This window comes from Telmatherina bonti (genome assembly GCF_933228915.1).
Source record: "Telmatherina bonti genome assembly, chromosome: 7".
Lineage (NCBI taxonomy): Eukaryota > Metazoa > Chordata > Actinopteri > Atheriniformes > Telmatherinidae > Telmatherina > Telmatherina bonti.
The window spans coordinates 29,584,129-29,608,653 of NC_136625.1; the positions used below are offsets into that span (position 1 = coordinate 29,584,129).

General features: G+C 41.5%; 1 protein-coding gene across 1 annotated transcript; it reads right to left on the reverse strand.

Annotated features, from left to right (window-relative positions):
• Window positions 1-23,609, reverse strand: tgm1l1 (transglutaminase 1 like 1). The gene is made up of 14 exons (XM_079243147.1): window positions 23,468-23,609; window positions 19,385-19,701; window positions 19,031-19,222; window positions 17,200-17,451; window positions 13,630-13,748; window positions 12,762-12,869; window positions 12,449-12,626; window positions 10,576-10,714; window positions 9,891-10,083; window positions 9,473-9,626; window positions 8,867-9,151; window positions 1,931-2,091; window positions 1,719-1,855; window positions 1-1,625 (listed from the first exon to the last, which is right to left on the reverse strand). The coding sequence occupies exons 2-14, from the start codon at window positions 19,698-19,700 to the stop codon at window positions 1,481-1,483; spliced, it is 2,379 nt and encodes a 792-aa protein (XP_079099273.1). The 5' UTR covers window position 19,701; window positions 23,468-23,609; the 3' UTR covers window positions 1-1,480.
• Between the last annotated feature and the right edge of the window lie 916 nt (window positions 23,610-24,525).

Here is a 24,525-nt window from a genome sequence, read left to right on the forward strand (position 1 = left end):
ACCAACCAATAAAGCTGCCTCCACAACCACATTCTCAACCACACCCCAATCCTGCAAAAATGTTGTCCAACTTATACAAAAGACAAGTTGGACCTCATCTTTTCTATCTATTTTATAAAAGATAAAAGATAAGAAAAGATAACTGAATCATCACCAGTCTGAACTGATGTTGTGTGACTTCTTCATTCTTGTAGTTAGAAAAACTAAATGATTACATTTCTCTTCACGGGCTGAAGTTTTGACTCTTTGAACCAAGTTCAGCCTTGTTGAAGTAAAGTTCTGTTCTCATCACCGAATCCAGAAGAATGTAGGTAGATCATTTTCATAGTACACTATGGGAATGGGAGCGCATGATTCAGTCAGTTTCAGTGATGCATTGATGATGCATTAATTTCTAAATCAAATATGCACAGTGTTAATCAGTACAGTGTTCTGGCATTAGATGATGCAACAGCACAGTTGATTACACACACTCAGCTTGAAGCAGCTGTCTGAACATAAATCGCCTTTAATGACGACATGCCGCCAGGTGTGTCTACTGCCTCAACTTGCACCCCTGACATTTGTAATTGCTCCAACATCAGTTTTGTGCTTTAAAGCTCTTAGATTGCAGAAATGGAAAGTTACACTTGTTTCCTGCATGACGCTCAACTCACCAAAGTGGTCTCGCAGAAAAACGTGATTCGTGGGTAGCTTTCAGTGAGTTTTATTAATGACAAAACACAGATATAAAAACTTTCCAGGTAGATAAGGTAGATAAATACTGTGATGGTTATACATAGTTACCTTCACATTGAATGTCAAGTGCTTACTGTCGAGGAGACGAGAACCAGAGAAAGGTAAGGCAAATGAAGGCCACTGTGGTTTTCTCTGTATCATGCAGGTTAACTGCAATGTACAGTAAAGCTGTTTTCAGTGTTAGTAAACACACAAGATGGAGAAACACGAGAATATTATGAACAATGTTTGGGGAAGTCTTCTGGTGCAAACTTTTTGCTTTTCATTCACCTATATAAAGCCACGTGAGTTTCATTTTGTCAGTACTTTTCACATTAAGACAACCTAGATGAACAATACACATATAGTATTTACATTATCACAAAATGGCCCTAATTTCCACCTTCACACGCTGTCCTCAGTGTCTTGAATTGCACTTGTGTTAGAATGAATTTATAACTTCAGTACATGAATGTATATTTAATAAAATACTTTGGCTGCTGTACATACATTAAGTGTAAATCCTGCATCATATTTTACCATAGCAAGTCAAAAATGTGAGTTTATAGTGTCAAAAATTTAAAAGAAAATAATACTTACTACTTATTCTTTATAGTTTCAATATATCAAAATGTATAATTTTGCAGAAGTGCAAAATAAAAAAATATTGTTTAAGGTACAGGCACTTGGCACACTTGGTATACAGAAAAATGCACATAAGAAAAAAACTGATAATAGAGGACCTCAATGTTGTCGTTCACTCCTATTGCTCATGAACAACAATGTCAGCCACACCATGCACTTGTGTGAGCTGTTTACAGTCGAGAGATGCCACCAGCTTCCTGGGTCCTGGCTGATTGGGGATGAAGTGCTCCGTCAGTGTCACAGTTGAGTGACCGCCAACATCACTGAAATGAGAAGAGAAGTGTTAGTTTGGAGGAGAGGAAAATGTGTGAGGAGGAGATATAAGGATGCTAGAGAGAGAAGGGAAGAGTGCTTACCCTACAACCACTTCATGACCCTTTTGAAGACCCAGGCCTTCCACTCTGAATATCACTTGCTTGAGTGTACGAGGCAGAGGGTTAGTGAAAGTAATCTTGGCTGCCATTTCTTTTCCAACCACAGCTTCACTGACAGGCTACAAGACATTAAAGCCATTAGTGATTAAAAAGAAAATGAGGGGAAAACGACTCAAATGCAATTTTAAACCTACCGTGATGTTGAGGTCAGGTGTACGGAGCCTGAAGGTTGTCTGGTTGGCCAACACTTGCTTGGTTTCATTGACTCTTCCAGATAACGTTAGCATCAGCGCTGCCTGATCCACCAGTTGGTCCTGGTACTGTTGGTAGGGCAGGACCCATTCAATGGTCTTTTCTACATGCAGAGTCAAAAAGAAAGAAGGTTTTGATAAGAGGATAATGTAATAATGATGATATTTATTAAAAGTTTTACAACTCTATCTTTTCTGTGTGGTTGCCAAGAAAACCAGTGGAAGGTCACCTAAGCATATTAAACCATAAAGATTAACTTTAAAGCAAAAATTAACTCATACTTCTGCTTACAAATACCAAATTGAATTTATGAGCAATAAAATATTCTATCTCTTGACTTATCTAACCTTTTCCTGATCAGGAGGTTTGCTGCTGGTTAGTAGCTGAAGTTAGCTAGTGTTAGCAAACTTATACGAAAAAAGACTTGGTTTTTTGTTGTTGTTGTTTTCCAGCTTTTTAACTTTAAAGCAAATTGTTGATTCTCAATATCCTGAGGACACAAGGAGCAACACTATTTCATTATTAGAAGAAATTTTTGGAGATAATTTTAGTGAACGTCTCAACGCAGCTACCATCTGGTGGGACACTTGCTTGTATGGTGGAAGGAACAGGAAGGTTGAGGGGCAATTTTTTTACTAAGATGACTGACAGATAAATAAACAGGCATTAGATGTTATGTGTGCTCTTCAAAGTCAGCAACGAGTCTTTTTAGGTTATTTTTCTTAGAAATAAGGGCCACAGCCTTTCTAGGAAGGCAAATTGTGTGTAAGAGACAACGTGATTCAAAATGTGCATATATATATATATATATATATATCTCCCTCTCTCTCTCTATGTATATATATATATATATGTGTGTGTGTGTGTGTGTGTGTGTGTGTGTGTGTGTGATTCCTATAAGATGCACAGAAGTGAGCCTGATCACTACTGTTGCTATGACAACAATGCATTTTCCTTCTCCACAGAGGAAATCTGAAGCGGACACAAAGGTTCAGATTTTGGGTTCAGCACACCACTCAATTTAAAAAAACGGCCAAAAAAAACTAATAAAGTTTAATTTGAATGACTCTACTGTCTTCTATGCAGGTTTTTTTGGCATATGACAAACACTCCTGACCTCTTGACTTGAGGAGAAAGATGAATCAGAGTTGATAGAGTTTGAGGTGGGTGCATTCTGCACTCTGAGGCAATTTGACAGAAAACCGTTTTCACAATAATGGTCACATTAGGTGAAAAAAAACTGCATACATTTGTATGTTGTTTTATGTACAATTTGTATAAGTACAGGAGATTCTGTGGCTGTGAAAGAAACTTGACAAATTTTCTGAATAAATTTGAAAGGCTGCGATGGACTGGCAACCTGTCGAGTGTGTACCCTGTCTTTCACCCAAAGACTGCTGGGATAGGCTCCAGCTCCCCTATGAATTAACGGATTAATGAAACTTTGAAAGGCTAAATTAGGGTGTCACATCATCACCCAATGATTATCTCAAAATGGTAAACAAAGCCTTTCACAAATTATCAGTGTTATTGTTCGTGACCCATTTAAACTTAAGCTGAATCTTCTACATTACGTGAAAATATGCCTGAGTTTAAAGACCTCCAAAGTGTGCTTCGTTTGTCAGTCATTTAAGCAAAACCCCATCAATTTCATTCATTAATTTTCAATAGCGCTTAATCCAATTTAGGGTCACGGTGTGGTGATTCCTGTTTCCTGGTGGGCGCGGTCAGCTGACAACTGGAGGCACAGCTGATCCACATCTCAGCAATCAACGAACCACCTATTTAAGACCAGCTCTGCCTGCTATCCAGCGCCAGATTGTTGATTGCCCTGCGAGAAAGCCTGCCTGCCTGTTCGTTCGCTTGCTCCCCTGCCTGCCTGCCTGCCTGCCTGCCTGCCTGCCTGCCTGCCTGCCTGCCTGCCTGCCTGCCTGCCTGCCTGCCTGCCTGCCTGCCTGCCTTCCTCCTGATGCCCGCCAGTCTGCCAGTCTCTGAAAGCTCCGCTGGAAGAATTCACAGGAATCTGTGGAAAATCAATAAACCTCTCTCTGTACTCAGAAAGTGTCTGCTCTTTGGATCCTACTAGCCCCTCACCTACAACAGAACAATCTGGCCACTGAATGGATCCGACGGACGCGAACCCGGAAACCACCGCTGACAGCCTTCAGCGCACCATTTCAGGTCAGAATGCACGTCTCGCTCGACATGAGCAAATGATGCTAACCCTGGATCAGAGGTATCATGCGATCCTCTCTCAGCTAACCCAGCTTACAACACACGTCGCCGGCTTGGGCCGTCCTGCACCGACTCAGCCGCCTGCTCCCGATCCGCCCGCTCACCAACCTGACTCAGCACACCCCGTAAGAGAGACGCATATTCCAGATCCCAAGCCGTATGCTGGTGATTTAGGCAAATGTAGAGGATTCTTGCTTCAATGTTCACTGGTATTCGATCAGAAACCATTCACCTACGCCACGGATCGATCTAAGATTTCTTTTGTGATCGGACTCCTTGAAGGGAGAGCTCTGGATTGGGCTGAAGCAGCCTATGAACAACAGGGTTTCAGGCAGCAGTCATTTTCATCATTTGTCCATGAGATGAAGAAGGTTTTTGACCATCCTGTAAGAGGCAGAGTGTCTGCTACACGTCTCCTCAGCCTCCGTCAAGGAGGTACGAGTGTGGCTAACTTTGCTATTGATTTCAGGACAGCCGCCGCAGATTCTGGGTGGAATGAGGACGCTCTCCGTGACGTTTTTGCTAACAGTCTGAACAGCCGGTTGAAGGATGAACTAGCAACCCGTGACACGCCTGAGTCCCTGGAGGGACTAATTTCCCTCGCCATCCGGGTGGACAACCGACTGCGGGAGAGGGACCGGGAACGGAGATCCCAATCTCGTGACAAGCAGGAGTATTCCTCTGGAGCCATATCATCCTTCCCTCACACAGCCACTCCCACAGAGGAGCCTATGCAGCTGGGAAGAGCGCACGTTTCCCCAGAGGAGCGGCAGAGGAGAAGGACCTCAGGTGACTGTTACTACTGTGGACTACCTGGACATCGTATTTCTTTCTGTCCCAACCGATCAAAAGACCAGGGTCGTCAGCAGCAGTGGGGGTACTGACGACCACATCCTCTGAGGTACTTCCCCACACTAAAACTCTCATCCCAGCAGTCCTGTTCAGCGATAATGTCCCCCATTCTGTTGATGCCTTGGTTGACTCTGGTGCAGAGGCTAATTTTTTGGATAGATCCTTAGCTAGCTCGCTACATATTGGCTTGGAGACCCTCTCATCCCCCATATCTGCGCAGGCCCTGGATAGCAGTCTTCTTTACACCATCACACTGCAATCCCTTCCTATAAAAATGATTGTTTCGGGTAATCATCAAGAACTTATCTCGTTTTACATCGTCGACTCACCTAAATCCCCTCTGGTTTTAGGCCACCCTTGGCTGGCTCAGCACAACCCCCACCTGGACTGGCAGAGTGGGAGGATTGTTAACTGGAGTTCCTTCTGTCATGCCATCTGCCTTCTTTCAGCTGTTCCTGCTACCCTTGTTTCCAGCCGCCAACCTGTTCCCCTTGACCTGTCCACCGTTCCCCCAGTCTATCATGACTTAAGGGAGGTCTTTAGCAAGGACAACGCTTCAGCTCTTCCCCCACATAGACCTTATGACTGTTCCATTGATCTGCTCCCGGGGGCGCCATTACCAACCTGCCGTCTATATAACATCTCCCGACCAGAGACTGAGGCTATGGAGAAATATATCTCAGATTCTCTCGCGGCAGGACTAATCAGGCCCTCTTCGTCACCCGTAGGGGCTGGATTTTTCTTCGTCTCGAAGAAGGATGGTTCACTCAGGCCTTGTATAGATTATCGTGGCTTAAACGCTATCACTGTGAAGAATAAGTACCCTTTACCTCTGCTTGACTCTGTATTCAACTCCCTTCATGGCGCCACAATCTTCACTAAATTAGACCTCCGCAACGCATATCATTTGGTGAGAATAAAGGAGGGTGATGAATGGAAGACTGCTTTCAGAACCCCTCTCGGCCACTTCGAATATCTGGTCATGCCTTTTGGATTATGTAACGCTCCTGCAGTATTTCAGACCATGGTTAACGACGTGCTAAGAGACCTTATTAACCGTTTTGTGTTTGTTTATTTGGATGACATCCTCATTTTCTCCCGGACTCTCTCGGAACATGAGCAACATGTCAAACAGGTACTTCAGAGACTGATGGAAAACCGCTTATTTGTAAAGGCAGAAAAGTGTGACTTTCATAAAGATACCATCTCATTTCTGGGCTATATCTTTGAGCGTGGACAGGTCAGAGCTGACCCTGAGAAGATCAAGGCTGTTGTGGAGTGGCCAACTCCTACCTCAGTAAAACAACTGCAGCGCTTTCTGGGTTTTGCGAACTTTTATCGACGCTTTATCCGCAACTTCAGCCGTACAGCTCTCCCCCTAACACGTCTCACTTCCCCATCAGTTCCCTTTTTCTGGTCAGACGCAGCAGCCCAAGCTTTCGACAAACTTAAGGAACTGTTCACCTCAGCTCCAGTTCTTCTCCATCCGGACCTGAACCGCCAATTTGTAGTGGAGGTGGATGCCTCGGACACCGGGGTAGGAGCCGTGTTGTCCCAGAGATCTCCTGAGACCCAGAAATTACACCCCTGTGCCTACTTTTCCCGACGTCTTACCCCTGCGGAACACAATTATCATGTTGGGGACCGAGAACTCCTTGCCATCAAGCTGGCTCTAGAGCAATGGCGGCACTGGCTGGAAGGATCCAGAGTTCCATTCCTCATTTGGACCGATCACAGGAACCTGGAGTATTTGCAGTCGGCTAAACAATTGAATCCCCGCCAAGCCCGTTGGTCTCTATTTTTCAACCGGTTCCATTTCACACTGTCATACAGACCAGGCTCCAAGAACCAGAAACCCGATTCCCTGTCCCGTCAGTTTGCCCCTGAAACCACCACCTCCGTGGAAGAAACCATCCTGCCAGCCTCCTGCATCGTGGCTGCAGTCTCATGGGAGGTCGAGAACCAAGTCATAGCTGATCAGCAACATCAGCCTGACCCAGGTACTGGTCCCCCGGATCGACTGTTTGTTCCCGACACCGCCCGATCCCTGGTTCTCCAGTGGGGTCACTCCTCCCGTTTGGCTTGTCATCCTGGTTCTTCACGCACTCTCTCCCTTATCAGACGCAGGTTTTGGTGGCCAACCATGGAGAAGGATGCGCAGGAGTTCGTGGCTGCCTGTACCACTTGTGCTAGGAGTAAGGCTTTGCATCGACCCCCAGCTGGTCTTCTACGTCCTCTGCCTGTCCCTAGCAGACCCTGGTCGCACATTGCAGTGGATTTTGTTACCGGCCTACCTGTTTCAAAAGGTAAAGACACCATCCTGACTATAGTGGACCGTTTTTCCAAGGCTGTGCATTTCGTCGCTCTTCCCAAGCTCCCCTCAGCCAAGGAAACTGCCGACCTGTTGGTGCACCATGTCTTCCGACTCCATGGATTGCCCACTGACATAGTATCTGACCGGGGACCCCAGTTCACTTCCCAGGTGTGGAAGGCTTTTTGTCTATCCATCGGTGCCACGGTCAGTTTGTCCTCCGGTTTCCACCCCCAGACTAACGGTCAAGCCGAGAGAGCCAACCAGGACCTGGAGACCGTCCTTCGTTGTGTGGCTGAATCCAACCCGTCATCGTGGAGCGACCATCTGGACTGGGTTGAGTACTCACACAACTCCCTCACATCCTCAGCTTCTGGTTTATCTCCTTTTGAAGGCTCTCTTGGGTACCAGCCGCCCCTGTTCCCTGTCCAAGAGGTTGAAGTAGCTGTTCCATCAGTTCAGTACCACATCCGCCGTTGTCGTCGGGCCTGGAGGACGACTCGGACTGCTCTGCTTCGGGCTGGGGAACGGAGTCGACGCCAGGCCGATCGCCATCGCACAGCTGAGCCCAAATATGCTCCTGGTCAGAAGGTCTGGTTATCTTCAAAGAACATTCCCTTGCGCACTGACGCCAAGAAGTTGGCTCCCCACTACCTGGGACCCTTTGAGATCCAGCGGGTCATCAATCCCACGGTGGTTCGCCTGCAGCTCCCCCGATCTATGCGGATTCATCCCTCCTTCCATGTCTCCCAGTTAAAACCTGTGTCTTCCAGTCCTCTGGTCCCTCCTTCCAGGCCCCCTCCTCCCGCCCGGCTTGTGGCTGGTCGCCCGGCGTACACCGTCCAGCGTCTTCTGGATGTGCGCCGTCGCGGCCGGGGCTTCCAGTTTCTGGTGGACTGGGAGGGTTATGGCCCTGAGGAGCGGGCCTGGGTCCCCCGCTCTTTCATCCTTGATCCATCCCTCCCTGCTATCCAGCGCCAGATTGTTGATTGCCCTGCGAGAAAGCCTGCCTGCCTGTTCGTTCGCTTGCTCGCCTGCCTGCCTGCCTTCCTCCTGATGCCCGCCAGTCTGCCAGTCTCTGAAAGCTCCGCTGGAAGAATTCACAGGAATCTGTGGAAAATCAATAAACCTCTCTCTGTACTCAGAAAGTGTCCGCTCTTTGGATCCTACTAGCCCCTCACCTACAACACACGGGGAAGTTGACGCCTATCCCAGTAGTAAGCAGGCGACAGGCAGGTGACACCCTGGATAGGTTGCCAGTCTACTACAGGGCCCTTATTTATTTATATGTGAGAAATTTGCACATTTTTCTCCATTTCCATAAACACCTTGCAGTGTATGATAAAGATATATATATAAAGTCATTGCACGCTTCTCCCAAACAGAGCCACTGATGTACGTTTGGGACATGTTGATTCACATTCATTTCTCATGGCATTTAAGATGCAATATGAGCAATTCATGTTAGTAAAAATCAAACCTTCATTAGGCAGTAGCTCCACAGGTATTTCATCCTTCTTGATTGCATTCTTCAGCACACCAGTGTAGTACATGACAGCCACCTGGCTGTGCAGAGTTGTCTGACGTGGTTGTGAGCTCAGGTTCTTCACCACAATGCTCAGCTGGGCATCATTCCCCATCCTGGGCCCCTCGCCGTCCATTTTAACCTCCACACATACATCCTCTGCAATGGGTGGAGAATAGGTTTTTGATCTGCTGCCATGGCGACAAGCAGTCTCCACAGCGATACGTTCCTCTTCTGAGCCTGGTAGAGAAAAGGGAGGAAGGGGTTAGCGCACCTCATTCTGTCCACGATCCACGATTTATTGAAAGATACAAGAGATATGGCACACAGTCCTTCCAAATAAAGCAAACAGAGAGGCAGAATTTCATATTGTGAAGACGAGCTGCAGATGAAGGGTTTCTGGGGAATCTATGCAGAGCAAAATGATGTACGTGGAATCTATTAATCATTAATCTATTAATTATCACTTTTCAGGAGTTTCAGATAATTTAGAATGTATTCTCTCTGGTTCTTCATCAATCTAAGCTAGCAATCAGTCAGGGAAAATATGCTCATCTGTACCTTCTTCGTGTTTGTACAGGTGTGTGATGTCCTCCCGCATTTCGGAGCCCACTGCTTTAGTGCTAATGCAGTGGCCGACGGCTTTCTTCTCGCTGTGAATCTGGCTGAATGTACCATCCAAGTTTCTCTGCCAGTAGATTTTATCACTGTTAACCTGGCAAGAAAATGACAATGAATACGGTGAGCTTTTCATACTGACGCTAAAGTGGAGCCAAAGTGTGCATTACACTTGCAAAGCAATAAAATTCCACTTTGTAACATTATCACAGATAACTTATCTCATGAACTCAACAGTAAAAGCCAGAAGGGGCAAATGAGATTTCTTTTTCGCCAACTTAAAAGATAATCTTTGCAAATCCTTGACTGTGACTATAACATGTAGTCATAGAGACTCCTTGTTAAGAACATTTGCACTCACTTCAGCAAAGACGAAAGGTGTGTCATGTTTGAGGTAGACTTGACCTAAGCGTATGGCGTTGACAGAGGCAGGGCCGCAGCAGAAGGTGCCTTGGCTTGTCTCCTGGGGAGTGGCATCAACGGCCTGCCACCCTCCGTTGCCAGGTGGCAGGTCTGGTCTGGCCATCCAGCAATCGTTCCATACATGGAAATTCCTAAGAATAAATAGGTTTAAGATATTTTCTTTTGAAGAGAGAGACATTTTTGCCAATGCAGATGAGAGGATGAACAGCACTGTTGTATTTTGCCCCTTCAACACCACTGTTAGCTTATCCTACCATTGATTAGAAAACAGAAAGAAACAAATAGCTTGACTTAAATTTGACTAAATTATTTACATCAGTGGATCCAGTTAACCTACAACATTTAAATTAGTTACATCCTAATAAATGCCTCTTTGCGTGCATGAAAAGTGTATTACAACAATTCACAGAATGAGAAATTGCACTTGTTATTTTCTAAGATCATACTGTCTGTGTTGCAGTGTTGCAGAAAACTGACAAGGTAATACTTCTTTGGGGTTTCAAGTTAGAGGGGAGGGCTTTGGGACTAGCTCTAAACATACAGTACATTCATTTAGGTATGGATTTAACAGCAGGTGGATTCATGAGCTTGGTAACCTGTCCCTGAAAATGTTCATATCTTACCAGACAGAGTCACTATTGAGGTAGTCAATTGGCTCCATATTTTCATCGAAATACACATCTGTAGTGATGGATACATCAGTGTCATGTGCAGACTGGAAATTGGTCACGCTTCGAGCGGGTATCCCAAGGCAGCGCAGCACTGAAACAAGAACAGGCAGACAGATTAAATATAATTGCATTTGTAAGGCGATCCAATAACAGAGCTGAATTAAATTTGACAATAAAGTTTCATGTATTGTCATTAATATATTTCTGCCATGATGATGGGACTAACTTAATTATTTTGAGTGACTGAAAGGATCACATGTAGCTCAGTTTGTGATAAAATTAGCAGGAATGACAGGAATGCCAAAGCAAGGTATTTAGGGTGCTATATGAACTATGGCGTGCTACCAGGAGCAATGCTGTCATGTGAGGTTCCCCGAATACATACAATGACTGGAGTGTTCTGCTGAGTTGCAAAAGAAGCTAATGAAAAGGGCCTGATAAGACCACAATTACTTATGGATTGCTAACTGAGTTGACGTGAGCACATGGGGAACACTCTGAGGGATCCTCTGTGGCCTCTTCATGTATGCACACACAGAATGAACACACACAGTACCCTCCTTTATAAACTTACAACAGCTTACCAACACTCACTACAGTTTCTACTGTAATGTAGCAAAAATCAGCAAAAAAAGCTGCTGAAAGTAGATACTAAATTATGCTAATTATCCTATTCATGACGTTCTGTTTATGATTTTTGCTTTCAGTTTGCTTCTCTTCTACTCTTTGCTCTCATAAGCCGCGTGGCACACTGCTGAGATGTCAACAAAAAAGCTCTCATTCACATATTTTTGTTTCCTTTGTAACAAAAACAGATAAAGTATGTGCTTTTTACTACATGTATGTTTGTTTCTCAGGGTTGCCTCACACATTTAGCATTTGAAGCGTCATTTGTGCAAGTCGCTAGAAAACAATGCTACATGTTTGCTTTGTAGCAAAATGGTAGAGGCATTGTTGGGACTGGTTTGACCATGTGTTAGGTTTAATTACCACAGCACTTTAAATCATTGAAAATCTGTAGACAAATTTGTTGACCAAGTCTGAAATGACCATCTTTGCCATCTATAATTTCCACAGCGCAGTGATCAATATGCTTGAACACGATTGACACGGTAATGAGAGAGAGCAGTTATTTTAGAAGTTGGCATGCAGATACGCAAAATTTATGTGAAATCTAAGACTATTACGTCCATACATTTAGGAAGATTATGGAGAAGCTAAGAAGAGATGATACCAAAGGGGTGTTTTGTCCACCGGTCAGTAAATGCCTCAGTTGGCTCAGTAATTTTGTTAACTTCCAGTCTAATGCAGCTATTTTCCCACAAATTCAACAAGTCATTCCAATTTGAGTTCTCTGAGTTGGGCTCCTCCGATAAGAAGCATAGTATATACCCAAGAATGTGAACAATTCCACTTATGATGGAGGCGGCTGCCAACATGAAACAAGTTTAAAGAGCAAGTTTATTCTGGGCCAAAGAGTTCAGCTGTGGTCCATTGAAAAACACTGATAATCTACTGCTCTGCTCCAATAAAATCTTGGTTTTGTAATCCTGGCATTGTCTGACAAATTCACCATTTATTAAAGTGTAAGGCTATGTTTGTACAGTGATTTCCACTAAATTCCCATGAACAATGACGACTCTGAAAGAAGGTTACAAATGGCAGATTATCTCAAGTGTTTCTCCAATACTTCTGTCAGATGTGTGGGATGGATGGTTCCAGTTCAACAGCTTTACATAAACACTCTTCATTTTCTTTCAATAATCCTCAAAATACAGCTTCTACTTCTTTTTCCTCTTCATTTTATTTTTAAAATGATAATTACCAGTTGTGGTGACCCCAGAGAAAACCCAGCACTGTCCATAACACACTGGTGTTCCATTGGTGGAGTGGTACTTCCTCAGGATCTCCACGCTGCTGCTCCATGCCGCAGGAGAGACCCCATCAGAGTAATTCCCAGACCAGTTACCAACCAGAACTCCTAAATCATCCTGAGCATTTATCTGAGAAAAAACAGAGACATGATTATTATGCTTTTGGGAAAATTTTTAAAAAGTTCTCTCAGAAATGTTCAAATCAACATTTTGGCTAAATAGCAACATAATGACTTCAATTCCCCTTTAAAAAAATATGCTTACCATGGCAGATATGACTCTGACCACGTTGACAGGATCCCCTCGACCAGACGGGGGCATATCGCTCTTCTCTAGAATGAACAAGCAGGCGTCCAGGATTCCTTCATGAAACTACAAAAAAGAAAAGGAAGGAATTGGATTTTGGTATAAAAAAAAAGTTCTTGAATCATTAGGCAGATTTTTTTTTATGTTTAGCTTTCAAGTAACAAGACTCTTTTTCATAGTTTAAAATGGTACTAAGTCTGTCTACGCATTTTCAATGTTTTTTTTTTTGTGTTTGTTTTTTTAATGGCTGCTTTTCTAAAAATCCTTTAAACAGAACCTGACAAATCCATTTAGAGCTTCAATGATCCATCTACACTGAAGCTTCATCAGAAATGGTCCCCATGGAAGGGTGGCTGGCAAGAAGCCATTCTTAATAGGGAGAAAAGGCTGAAGAATGTTATTTAACACAAAAACTAGACTGTCTCTCAGTAGTGAAGGGTCTGATGGAGTGATTAAAAATAAGACCCTTACACATTCCTCAATAAATCACTGCACTTGAACAGAGCCAGCACTTGACCCTGTAAACAACTAGTCACATTTTTTAATCACAAAAAGATGAATTTATAGCTAGAATTGTTGTTTATTTTGAGCCAGTTTCACAATCATCTTTCAGCTTCTGGAGGAACTCACTACTGATGTCTCCTGCAAATACGCCACTCACTTCCTGCTGTGTAACTTTAATCTGAGCAAACATCCAAATATTCCTAGAGTTTGTTTAAATGATTGTATTTGTGAACTTGTTTTTAGGATTATTGCCTTCATTAGAAACATGTAGATAGAGCGCTGATGATGCTGTAATTATCATTACATTAGATTTTGTCTGTACCTGCCCAAAGTTCCACGTGCGGGAACCGATTTGTTTTTCTGTCCCATAGTAGATCCGCCCAGTATCATTCAGCACATACTCCTTCCTCTGCTCCTCATCATCCAGGAACACAGTGTCCTCTGAAAAGGTACAAAATCCATTATAAATACACAAATTGCAGTTGTCCTTTCTTAGACATCATCCAACTGAAAATGAAGCTCTCTGTGTGGAGAAGATAGTTGCTCTTTCAGCTTTGCTTTTTTCTTTTTTGCAGTTTTCCTAAAAGTTAAATATAATCCAACCTTGACAAAGGTAGCGTTGTTTTGAGTGACTTCTTTGAATAAAGGACACTAAAACTTTTTGCTTCTCTGATTGTAATATCCCACAATATGTTTTTTTTCTTTTTTCTTCTTTTTTTTTAAATGACTTAATCCTATAAGAATGTGCCTTTTTCACATACTATGTTCACAAGTCTTCAAGGTCAGGAAATTGTTAAGAAACAATGAATCCATGGACCTTGCAGTGGGGCCCTCAGCCATTTAAGGGAAACGGACTGTTTTGAGAGAAATCAGCACTACAGACCTGGGCGTGGACATGGCTTTTGCAAATCTGTGTATTTCTTTTTCCATCCTCTTAATCTCTTTCAATTACCAGCATGATAACCCACAGGTGGGGAAAAAAAAGGAAAATGATGAAGGGGTGGGGAGGGGGGATAAGGGAAAACAGCTAAAGCAGCTAATTATTTGCGATGGACATGAGAGTAAGCAAGTGGAAGGAAAAGGTTTGAAAAGTCACAGTTTGGAGGAAGAGGGGAAGTTATGCTTGGGAGGGTAAGGGGAGCAGGGAAGAAAGTGAAGAAAAACATGCTGTCCTGAGAGTTTCGAAGGAGAAAGCAGCCGCGATTAATCTAACAGTATCTGTCAGCTGTGACAATCCCCGTTTTCTCTTCTTTAAGAAATTTCTGGAATGTAGAAGAAACACAGGAGGATATGAGGGAGGAGGCCTGAAATCAGAGCAATGTGGCGATGGAGTGAGGGTCGGGTCAGCAGATAGCAAGAAAGGAACAAAGCTGGGTGGGAGAGGCGGGAGTGGAGTTGGGGGGGAGCATGAAATACACATGAAGGCAGTAAAAGCGAGGCAGAGGACAGGTTGTCACCAGCTGTACGGATTACTCTGAATTTGGCCTGTGGCATTTTATACAGTAATTGTAGGATTTTGACTTTTATGAGCGTGAGGGAGGGTTTGGTCTCTGGGAAAAAAAGAGATTGAAAGAGGGAAAAAGAGATTGGGCACGCTGCCAAAAGCAGCCAACCCATAATGAAAGACAGATTGTGTTTTATATCAAAGCTAGGTCAACAGTTTGGCTTTTTTTGTTTTTCTTTTTGTTTGCTGCTTGCAAATACTCTTCTTTCTGTCAAATATCCTGTGTGGATAATTTTCCCAACTCGGCCGAATAAACAATGAAGCTCATTTCCTAATGCTTTCTTAACGGTATAAAGAAATAACAAGCATCCGCGTTGAAAAACGAGACTGATCCTATTTTTATTTTCACATCTTCAAAAACACTGAAACTTTATATGTAGATGAAAAGAAGAACGCAGTGATTTAAAAAATCACTCAAAAGCAACATTTGATTTAAAAAAACAACTTATCAGATGTGGGATTTAAAAAAGAATACATGCAACAACGTTATTAGGTCTAGATCTAGTACTGTACTCTATATGGCGAGGGAACTGATTTAGATTTGAAAAAATTTTCCAGGATCATTTTAAGAAATGTGTATGTCCACACACAACCACTGTAAACATCAGTATTTCTGCCAGGCTTGGATGCAACGTTGCCACAGAAGTACACCGAAACAGGGACCTCAACTCGTGCAATGTTTGTTTATGTCACAAGTAGAAGAAGAAAATGAAAGAGAACTGAGCTAAAAAGAAAACATTAATGTGGAATTTCAATTTGTTATATAATTTTGCTGTAAAAGCCATTTTATGTGCGGCATGAACACAACAAACCACTGTGATCTGCCATTGTTGTGGCTGTTGCCAGGTAAGTAAACGCAGGTTAAAGGAAAAGCAGGGTTCAAAAACGATGTGTTGTACAGGAGGTAAATAAAACAGTGGCATTTTCAAATTTGTCTTCCAGCTCCCAAAACATGATTTAATGTAGAGACAAACGATTAAAAAAAACTTTAGCAGAAACAACTAAACTCATTTCTGTGGACATGACCTGGCTCGTCCGTACGTAGGGAAAATCTGATTCTGGGTTAATTCTGTGAAGAATGTGATAAACTGTTCTCTTTGGGTTTTTAAGTATGACATAGCTGAGACTTTTTTGAGGTTAACACAAAAATTAAATCAAGAAAAACCATCCAATGGAAAATGAGCAAACAGACTGCAAGTCCTCCATTTATTTGCATGAATGCATTAATAGCTTAAGTCAAAAATCTCCCAGTGTCTGAGCCCATGCTTGAATTCCACCTGGCTTGTTTTGATTGTTCAAAGTTAGCAAACAAACTTATTGGGAGAAAAGGGAGTAGATATCCCCCAACTACATATTTAAAAAAAAAATCTCCATGTTTATCTAATTGTCATTTAAACCAATTAGGCAAGTATGTCTAATGTTGTTCATGTGCTCCCTGGAAGTGGATTTAGAGAAGCTAACTAAGTTAAAGCCAGCTGACAGTTGGTTTCACAGTTAATTACCAGTATTTCCTCTGATTATACAAAAGATTATTTTAATAATCCTATTAAATAAACACTAGTTTTTCTGCTAATCTCTGCAATGATGTATAAACTGTATCACTTATAAGAATAAATAAATGCAATGTAAAGATGAATGGTTGACTTCAAGAGATTTGCAGCACATATGCAGGTTACTTTTGTACTTATATTTTTCTCATATGTATCTCACATTTGCATTTTTTAAAATCGATTTTATTGAGCATTTGCATCCGTTTGCTCGTGTTGTGCTGCATTCACATCTCAGGGCAATAGTAGGTTAAAAAAACATGACCGCGCATAGCAATGTTTCATAAACCAGGCAGCTTCAGGTCTGTTTCATCTTAAAAACAGACTGTTTTGATCTCAAATGTAGCTGAGAGCAGTCTTTGAGTGAGCCAACCAAGTGTGCTAGAAGTCTTGAATTGTGGCCAACGGAGTTACATAACTCTCATAGTTACACACAGCCGCTCTGCAGTTATTTGAAGGACAGCAACACACTCATGGATTCAGCTGGCCTTTCTCTCTCATGTGTAACATTAAGCCAGGGCTCCTTTCAGAGATTAAATGGTGAAATAGTTATCTATTTTCACCAAGTATTTGCTACCATCCCGATAAATAAGAATTCAAACCTCATCAGTTCTGCTCTGGGAACACCACACAGTGGATGAGAAAGATTGAAAACTAAAGAAATGTCTTTCAACAGTACAACAATATGTAAATCCAAATAGTATTTGACTTATTCTAGCTATATCATGACACTGGCTATTCTTCTCTTCCTGTATTTTTCTCTTATCTCCCACCATCTTCCACATTGCTGCCTTCCATCCATGTAAACCCTCTGACCTGCTGCCGCCCACGGTTGACTTACCCTCACACCAAGGGTTGAAGAGGATGATGATGTTCTTGCTGGAGTTGTAGGCTGTTGCTGGCTCATTCTCCGAAGAGCTGGTCATCACTTTGAGCCCGTACAGACCGATAACAGCGTCGGCAGGAGAGTTGACTGACAGCTTGACGTTGTTGCCGTTCTGCTTTGTAATCTTAGCCTCCCAGCGTTCATCTTCCAGGTGATCCACCAGCGGGACGATGACATGGGTCCCTTTGGAGACAATCGGCAAGGGACCTACAGAGGACAGATTATATTTTTGTTTCAGCGCGACGTATTAATCCACATCACTAATACCGCCCTCATTTGGTCTCCTGCCAGTAGCTTCATCCCCTCCATGGATCCTCTCACTCCAATGAATGTGGTTAAAGTCATGTGCACGCAATAGACTTCCTGTGAACTACTTGAACTTCAATGCTCTGCCAACCAGCTAAACGGTAAAGTCTCATTGCAAGAAAGAGCAAGAAATAAAATAAGCTTATTCCTGCAACAGAAAATGTTCATTAGTTCTTGTAGATGACACAATGCATGAAAGCCTCTTTCCCAGCTCTGCATGATGTTGCTGAGTAAACAAAACCAAGATGCTGGGAAACTTAAAAAAAAAACTGCTTCACATTCAGATTGAAAAAGAAATCTCAATTCTTTTTCACACCGTTTAGCATTTTTGCTACAGGCTGATATGCCTGCTAGCTTATAAACATTAAAACACTAAGAATGATTTTCCTCTGAGCTCTTTTCTTTGTGGTGCTCTGATGAGCAGCCAGTTTTTTCTTAGCCAGTTTTAAGTTTACCAGGAAACCATTGTTCTGATCTGGCTGCATCCAGAACTTCCCACCCTTCCTCTCTTTACCACTGAATATTTATTTAGAAGAAAATCTGTTAGAAACATGTCTGACTTTGAATGGATTTTAGTCTCAGAATTTGCTAGAGAGCATCACTGAGGCAAATCTTTGCAAGGGAGATAAATATATAAATCACTCTCCTGCATGTGCAACTGAGAAAATTATGGTAAGTTGTCTAAGCAGTGGTTTACAGCAAATTACTGCTGCGTGGTGACGTATTACTCCCAAGTGTGTAGTATGAGGCTGGTAAATACCAGAGGGAGGTGTCCAATGTCCTGAGGTCTGGAAACTGTTAACACTGAGGGCTGCTGGGTGGAATCCAAAACTTGTGGAGCATCTATGGTTGGACTGCTGCTAGATTTGAACGCATCAGCGATCTGTAGTGTTTAGACCACATTTCCCATGGTTTGCTTAATCAGTGGTTGGTTTCTTTTTTGGTTTCACATGCAGCTGATATCAGCTGAAAAGGCACTGGTTGATAGCATTGCATCTGAAACCAGTTGCCATTTTCTAGTGAAGCATGTTAGAAATGGTCTTTTTGATAACACAGTATAACACAGAAGGGCTTTTACTGAAAGAAGAAGCAATATCTGATGTCTAGAGATACTTAGGTCTTAAATAGTCAGATGTGGACCAAACAATTATTGATTTCAAATGCTGTCGAGCCAAAGATGAATGTAAGATTGGAACCCTACAAGTTTTCATGTAAATCTGAAAGAGATGATACTCAAGTTACGAGACATTTGTGAATGTATTTGCAAGAAATTCTGTCAATAAGGGAAAGAAACAAGTAGGTGTGAGATAACCAACACCAACACAATCTGCAAAATATACTGCACATACCTCCATTAATCTATCATACCAAACTTTCAGAGTAAAGTAAAGGGTCACTTATTTTGTTGCGACAAATCAAGCTGGTCATGACATTGCTCCATATCATATTATTATTATTTCTGTGAGTGCTTGTGTGTTACCTGTTTTCAGGTCGAGGTACATCTTATCGGTGTCAGCACTGAAAGGTCGGTTGAGCTCTACCTCCATCTGGAAGGTTTGTCCTCTGCGGATAATCAGCTCATCTCCATGATACAGATCAGTGTGATGCTCCACTCTGTTCTGACCAGTCTTGGAGCTCAGGAGGTCCACCGAGCACACACACAGCTTTATTTCTAGTGAAATATGGGGTATTTTAAACATGTGTAACTGTTTTAGTGCTAAATTAAACAGTCTCTAATTTTCTGCTGGAGTTATTGTAAATATGCACAGAATGTCAAATACTGTCAGATTAACCAAAATAAGCGTCTTACACAGTTTAAAGTCAGTCTTTTTACCTTCTTTTTCCTTGTCTTTTTCCTTTGTTTCTCCATTCTCAGACTTTGGCTTGGCAGGCTCTGGGGCTGGGGCCACAGCAGGGGCAGGCGTAGGGAGTTTGCTCAATTCCACCTTATCTGTAACATCATAGGATGTACTGCTCTGGCGCTTAAAGCAGCACGGACACATCTTCCTGAGCCAGCGACTGCAGCCTCCCTCCTCCTGTTTCTTCTCCCCCTCTTTGTGAATTGCCACCTCCACCCTCGTGGGCGGGGCTGCTCCGGGGAAACGCCCGATCTCTGATGTGTCTCTTACGGTCAACCTTTCACCTGGCATTCTGAATAAGGTGTCAAAAATGATCCGTTTTATTTTCAGAGGTAAAATTTGAAATGCAAATCATCATGACAAATGAGAAATTTAAATGAATGACATCAGAAGTGAGGGGTGCAAAAAATAAAAAAAATAAAAGCTGTATTAACAAGGTAATTACTTTTTGTTGTGTAGTGCCTTCATGCATTACCTACGTCATGAAAAACACCCCATTATCTCAAAAAAAATTTAAAAAATCATTGCAAACTCATTTTTATTTTTCACGCTTCTTTTCAGACTCATTTATAATTTGAAATAAAATCATTCACAGAGAATCAGCCTAAGCTAGTTGCTAAAACAACCTAACATAGGAGTTGCTGAAGAAGCAGTGTGCTTAACTACATCTTATTCCACTCCACTCAAACTTTATATTTAATTTTTTTTTAAAAAGGTCTTTGACCAAACACTCACATCCTCCCCTTATTTTCATCTCTCCATAATAAAACAGTCACCTTTTTTCACTTTTCCCACAATCATCACATTCCTGACCAGGACTCAACTTGACCATCAGGTGTTCTCAAAGCATTCTGGGATGTTAAGCCATCCTTGTATGGTGTACTCCCTGTGTGATCTAACATAACTCCTACAAACAGCTGGGTTCCATCTGCTGCACCCCAGCTGCTGCAGACTAATGCAGTTTTTGTGCTCACAACATATGCATGCACAGTTTACTGCTAGTGTAGGTGTAACATGCATCATATGAACATTTATCACACTAACAGCACACTAATAACAGTGAAGAAATTAGATCACATGTCTCATAGCAGAGAAGCTTGTCATTCCAGTTTAGTCCCATATGTGTTACACAGGGTCAAATGTCACACTCTTTATGGCATTACCATAGAAAGTAAAAGAAAAAACTATAAAAGAGGGAATGCTTTCATATGTCTCTACTTCATCCATCTGCAATGATAACACACAAGGTTGTGGTGCCCCTTGAAAATATAAATCTATTTTACCCAAACACTAAAGCACTAGTAATGTTTTGTTAGCTCTAGTAAAACACCCACAAACTGTAATGAGCAGCAGTAATGTACATAGTCTGGAGAAATACATCATTACTTAGTTTATTGAATTACTTAGTTTACAGAACGATTACCCCGCACTTTCTTAGCAAACATCCTTTATTAGCATGGTACCACTAAGTGTTGCTGCTCTTTCTGTCAAGCTTTACATTGTAAAATGTTAGCTATACAACATGACTGGATGCAATCACTAGTTTGAAAATAGATAGTTTTGAACGACTAAGTTTGTTTTCACACATCCAGCTGTCAGAGAAGCTAACGTATCAAGTCGCTTTAAGCTTGATGTTTCAAGTCAATTTAAAAACGTGAAATGTAAAGTCATCTTCAACATATTAATAATTGACATTCATACATTATAGTTCAGACATTAAAATCTTGTGTCAAAAGTTGAAATCCTGACTTGATTTCCTGTTACACTGTGAGCTTAAGCTGGTTAGATTTAGTTTCTAAAGCTAATTAGCTTCAGCTGCTAAAGTAGCTTTACTGAATTTATTCACATTATCATGAATATTAGCTCATGTCTTCTACCAGTTACATCTATTGTATGCTTTAGTTTGTATTCTGTCAAACAGTATGATTTTCACTTGTAAAAAGTTTTGATAAATGTTGTACTGGTTTTTAAATCTGGACCAGTTTGTGAAGCTAAAACTCCAATGAAACCAATAAGCATGAGCATCTTGGCCTCTCCACAATGAATATTTCCTTTCTTATAAAGGGAGCATGCTTTTCTGAATTATCTCGTCTCTTTTTGTGTGTTACATATTTAGTGCATTTTGTGCATTTGTGAAAGGTCTGCTCAACTAGAAGTCTTCAACAGAGGAGTTTATGCTCTCCTATAAAACGCACATATCCCAAAGTGTCTAGTTTTTAGACAAGACCAATGGCTAGTTTGGCCTCCACAATTTTTGACCACAGCAGTCCAACTGGGTAAACTGGGCCAATTAGGAGTGGCACCTCAAAGAAACAGAACCTAAAAGGGGGTGGGGGGCTATTTCTAATGATAGCTTTGCAATTGGAAAATAAGTTTTTGGAAACTAGATTAGCATATCGTCATTCAACATGTACAACCTTTTAAAGCTAACTTTTCATCTTGTTTTAAAAAAAAAGTTTAGCTCATGTGGTGAGAACAGACAAGTAGCATGGGATGGCATCTGAGGTAAGTTATTACATAATACACTAACTGTAAAAGACAAAGCAAAAGTGTTACATTATTGATTTCAATGGTTAAATATTTGCATTGAGTAGGCACTGATTTGGGAAAATGGTAGCGATAGTAAAGTTATGTGGCAGAGGTCGAAGGACAGGCAACAGCTGAAGAGGTGGTAGGGAGGGGTGCCTCACAGTATCAAAGACCTCAAAATCCATTTGTAAAAAGAATGCCTGTGTGTGAGCCATCTGTGTGTGTGCAGGTCAATATGTCACCCTAAACTCTGTGACTTGTTGAGTTCATCTGCAAGTCAGATGACAGTCCCCTTCCCTTCCAGATTTCCAGATCCTCCTAATATTTGAAACATTGTGCCTGACACAATGGACTGAAATAGTTGTATGATTTTGCAACATGTTCTCCACCCAACAGTGGATTTGTACTCTTTGACCGTCTAATTTTAGTTAAAAGGGAACTGACATACTATCTGTATTGAGTAAAAACTCATGATAGAAACCAAGACCCAACGGTACTTTCAGACTTCAGGTTCATGAATCATAAATTCATGAACTTCAATGCATATGCTTAACAGTCAACAGAAAAGTGGATTAAATTACTGAGATGATAAAATACAAGATAGAAATCCATAATAATAACTGCAAATATGAGGCCTGTCCAAATAGAAACTATTTCTTGGCCATTTTTTTTTTTAGTAAGTTGTGTTTTTATAGGGTTTTAAAAAGCAGAATTATCTTGTTATTGTACCTTTCACCACAAACTGGACACATTTTGTCAACCACTCAAGCTCAAATGCATTAGAGGCATCATATACAAATTTAAATGAAAGTAAAGGGTCTAATACCAGCACCAGCCAAACCTGAAATGAAGTGCTCCAAATCTTTTTTGTGAACTCACCTCACTTCTTACTCTGCTCTGCTTGCTCTGTCTCTGAAACATTAGTTTGTGCATGCAAGCAAGACCACTACACTCAAAAATGAGCCAAGTCAAGTTAACTGTATGCAAACAGAAATAATCCCTCAGGCCTATGAGTCCCATGGAAGAGTTTGTTGATAACTGACTTTTGAGAAAGTATTAAAGGTTTCAGAAAATCCCACTAATACCAGCATAAAGTTAAAAGTTTATATATATATATATATATATATATATATATATATATATATATATATATATATATATATATATATATATATATATTTATAAGGATGGGCACCCTTTCCTTGAAAACAGAGCAAGAGCGAGCATCAACTGAAAAGGCCTGAGCTAATTCAATATGTTTATTAAATATATTTAAGAATCAGCAACTTTTTTTGGAGTTCTGAGGGTTGGGAAAGAAACATCCAGAAAGATTCAGTTTAAGACATTTATTATGAGCTGAATCAGATCAGATTTCTGTTGATGTTGTTGCCAAGCACGCAGGATTATTTTGAGGTTTTATCTTAAATCGACTGTCCGATCAGACTTCGGGAGGACATGCCTCAAGTTTACACAAATTTAACACACCATATGACTTAGATCAGGGGAGAAAAAGAGACTGAGGCACTTACTTTTCTTCTTGTCCTTCGGATCAGCGGTGAAACCTCTGCTTTGTCCCGCGTAATTATACCTCAGTGTATGAAATAGCGTTTTGGAAACTTTTGTCCTGACTTGCTCCGCACTGGGACCAGAATACTAACGCCTGGACAAGAATGCAGTGCACGGTACTTAAAGCTGATACACACCCCTCTATCTCAGTGCTCAGCCCAACCTCGCCCCACCCTTTGTGGGCTGAAATTTCCTTCACTCCCACCAGGAGGTCCCTTTCCTAAGAGCGCACGTTCTCACGGTGTGTGTGTGTGTATGTGTGTGTGATAAGTGGTGCGCAGACGGCGGTAGAGAGGCAGCATAGAGTTCACGATTCTTTAAAATGAATTTATGCTTGTTATTCCGACGCAGGAAACCAAATCTAAAACAGACAGTCAGAGGAAGAGGTAAAGAGATGCTCTTGTTTGTTTTACTGTAACCGATTTCACACAGGAAACATATTGTGACCACTGAAAGATAACCTCCCATCTGAAGCCTCACAGGCCTGAATGACAGTCTTAAAAGAAAATAGAAGTCTTACTCTTTCATTGGTTGCAAGACATTTTACTTCCTCTTTCTCATCAACAAAACGAAAAAGAAAAAAAAAACTCAACCGAAAAACCCATTCTGACCTCTGATCCACTAAAACCACATCCTTACTCTAAACTAAACAAAGCCAAAAAAAAAAAAAAAAAAAAAAAAACCACAAGTAAATGTGGTTTGGCAGCAGGAGACATGATGAAGTCATATCAGGACTATGCAATCAGACGCATTAAAGGTGAATCATGGAACCAAAAACAAAAGAACCAAAAAGTCAGTTAAAGTTATAACTGCGCACGCACACACACACACACACACACACACACACACACATATTATATATATATATATATATATATATATAAATATGTATGTATTTGTGTGTGTGTATTTTAGTGTGAATGAATTACCACTGACATTTTATTATACTTTTTCTATCCTCATCTTTATCTCTTGATGACAGTAATTCTTACACAATGTACTTTTCATGCAGAGCTGAAGC

Bases quoted from the DNA above. Each gene is read 5' to 3' on its own strand.
- tgm1l1 (XM_079243147.1), bottom strand. From the start codon at position 19,700: ATGCCAGGTGAAAGGTTGACCGTAAGAGACACATCAGAGATCGGGCGT. The intron at 19,223-19,384 runs GTAAAAAGACTG...ATATTTCACTAG, and splicing joins AAAAGACAAGGAAAAAGAAG to AAATAAAGCTGTGTGTGTGC. The intron at 10,084-10,575 runs GTAAGATATGAA...ATTTATTCTTAG, and splicing joins CTCAATAGTGACTCTGTCTG to GAATTTCCATGTATGGAACG.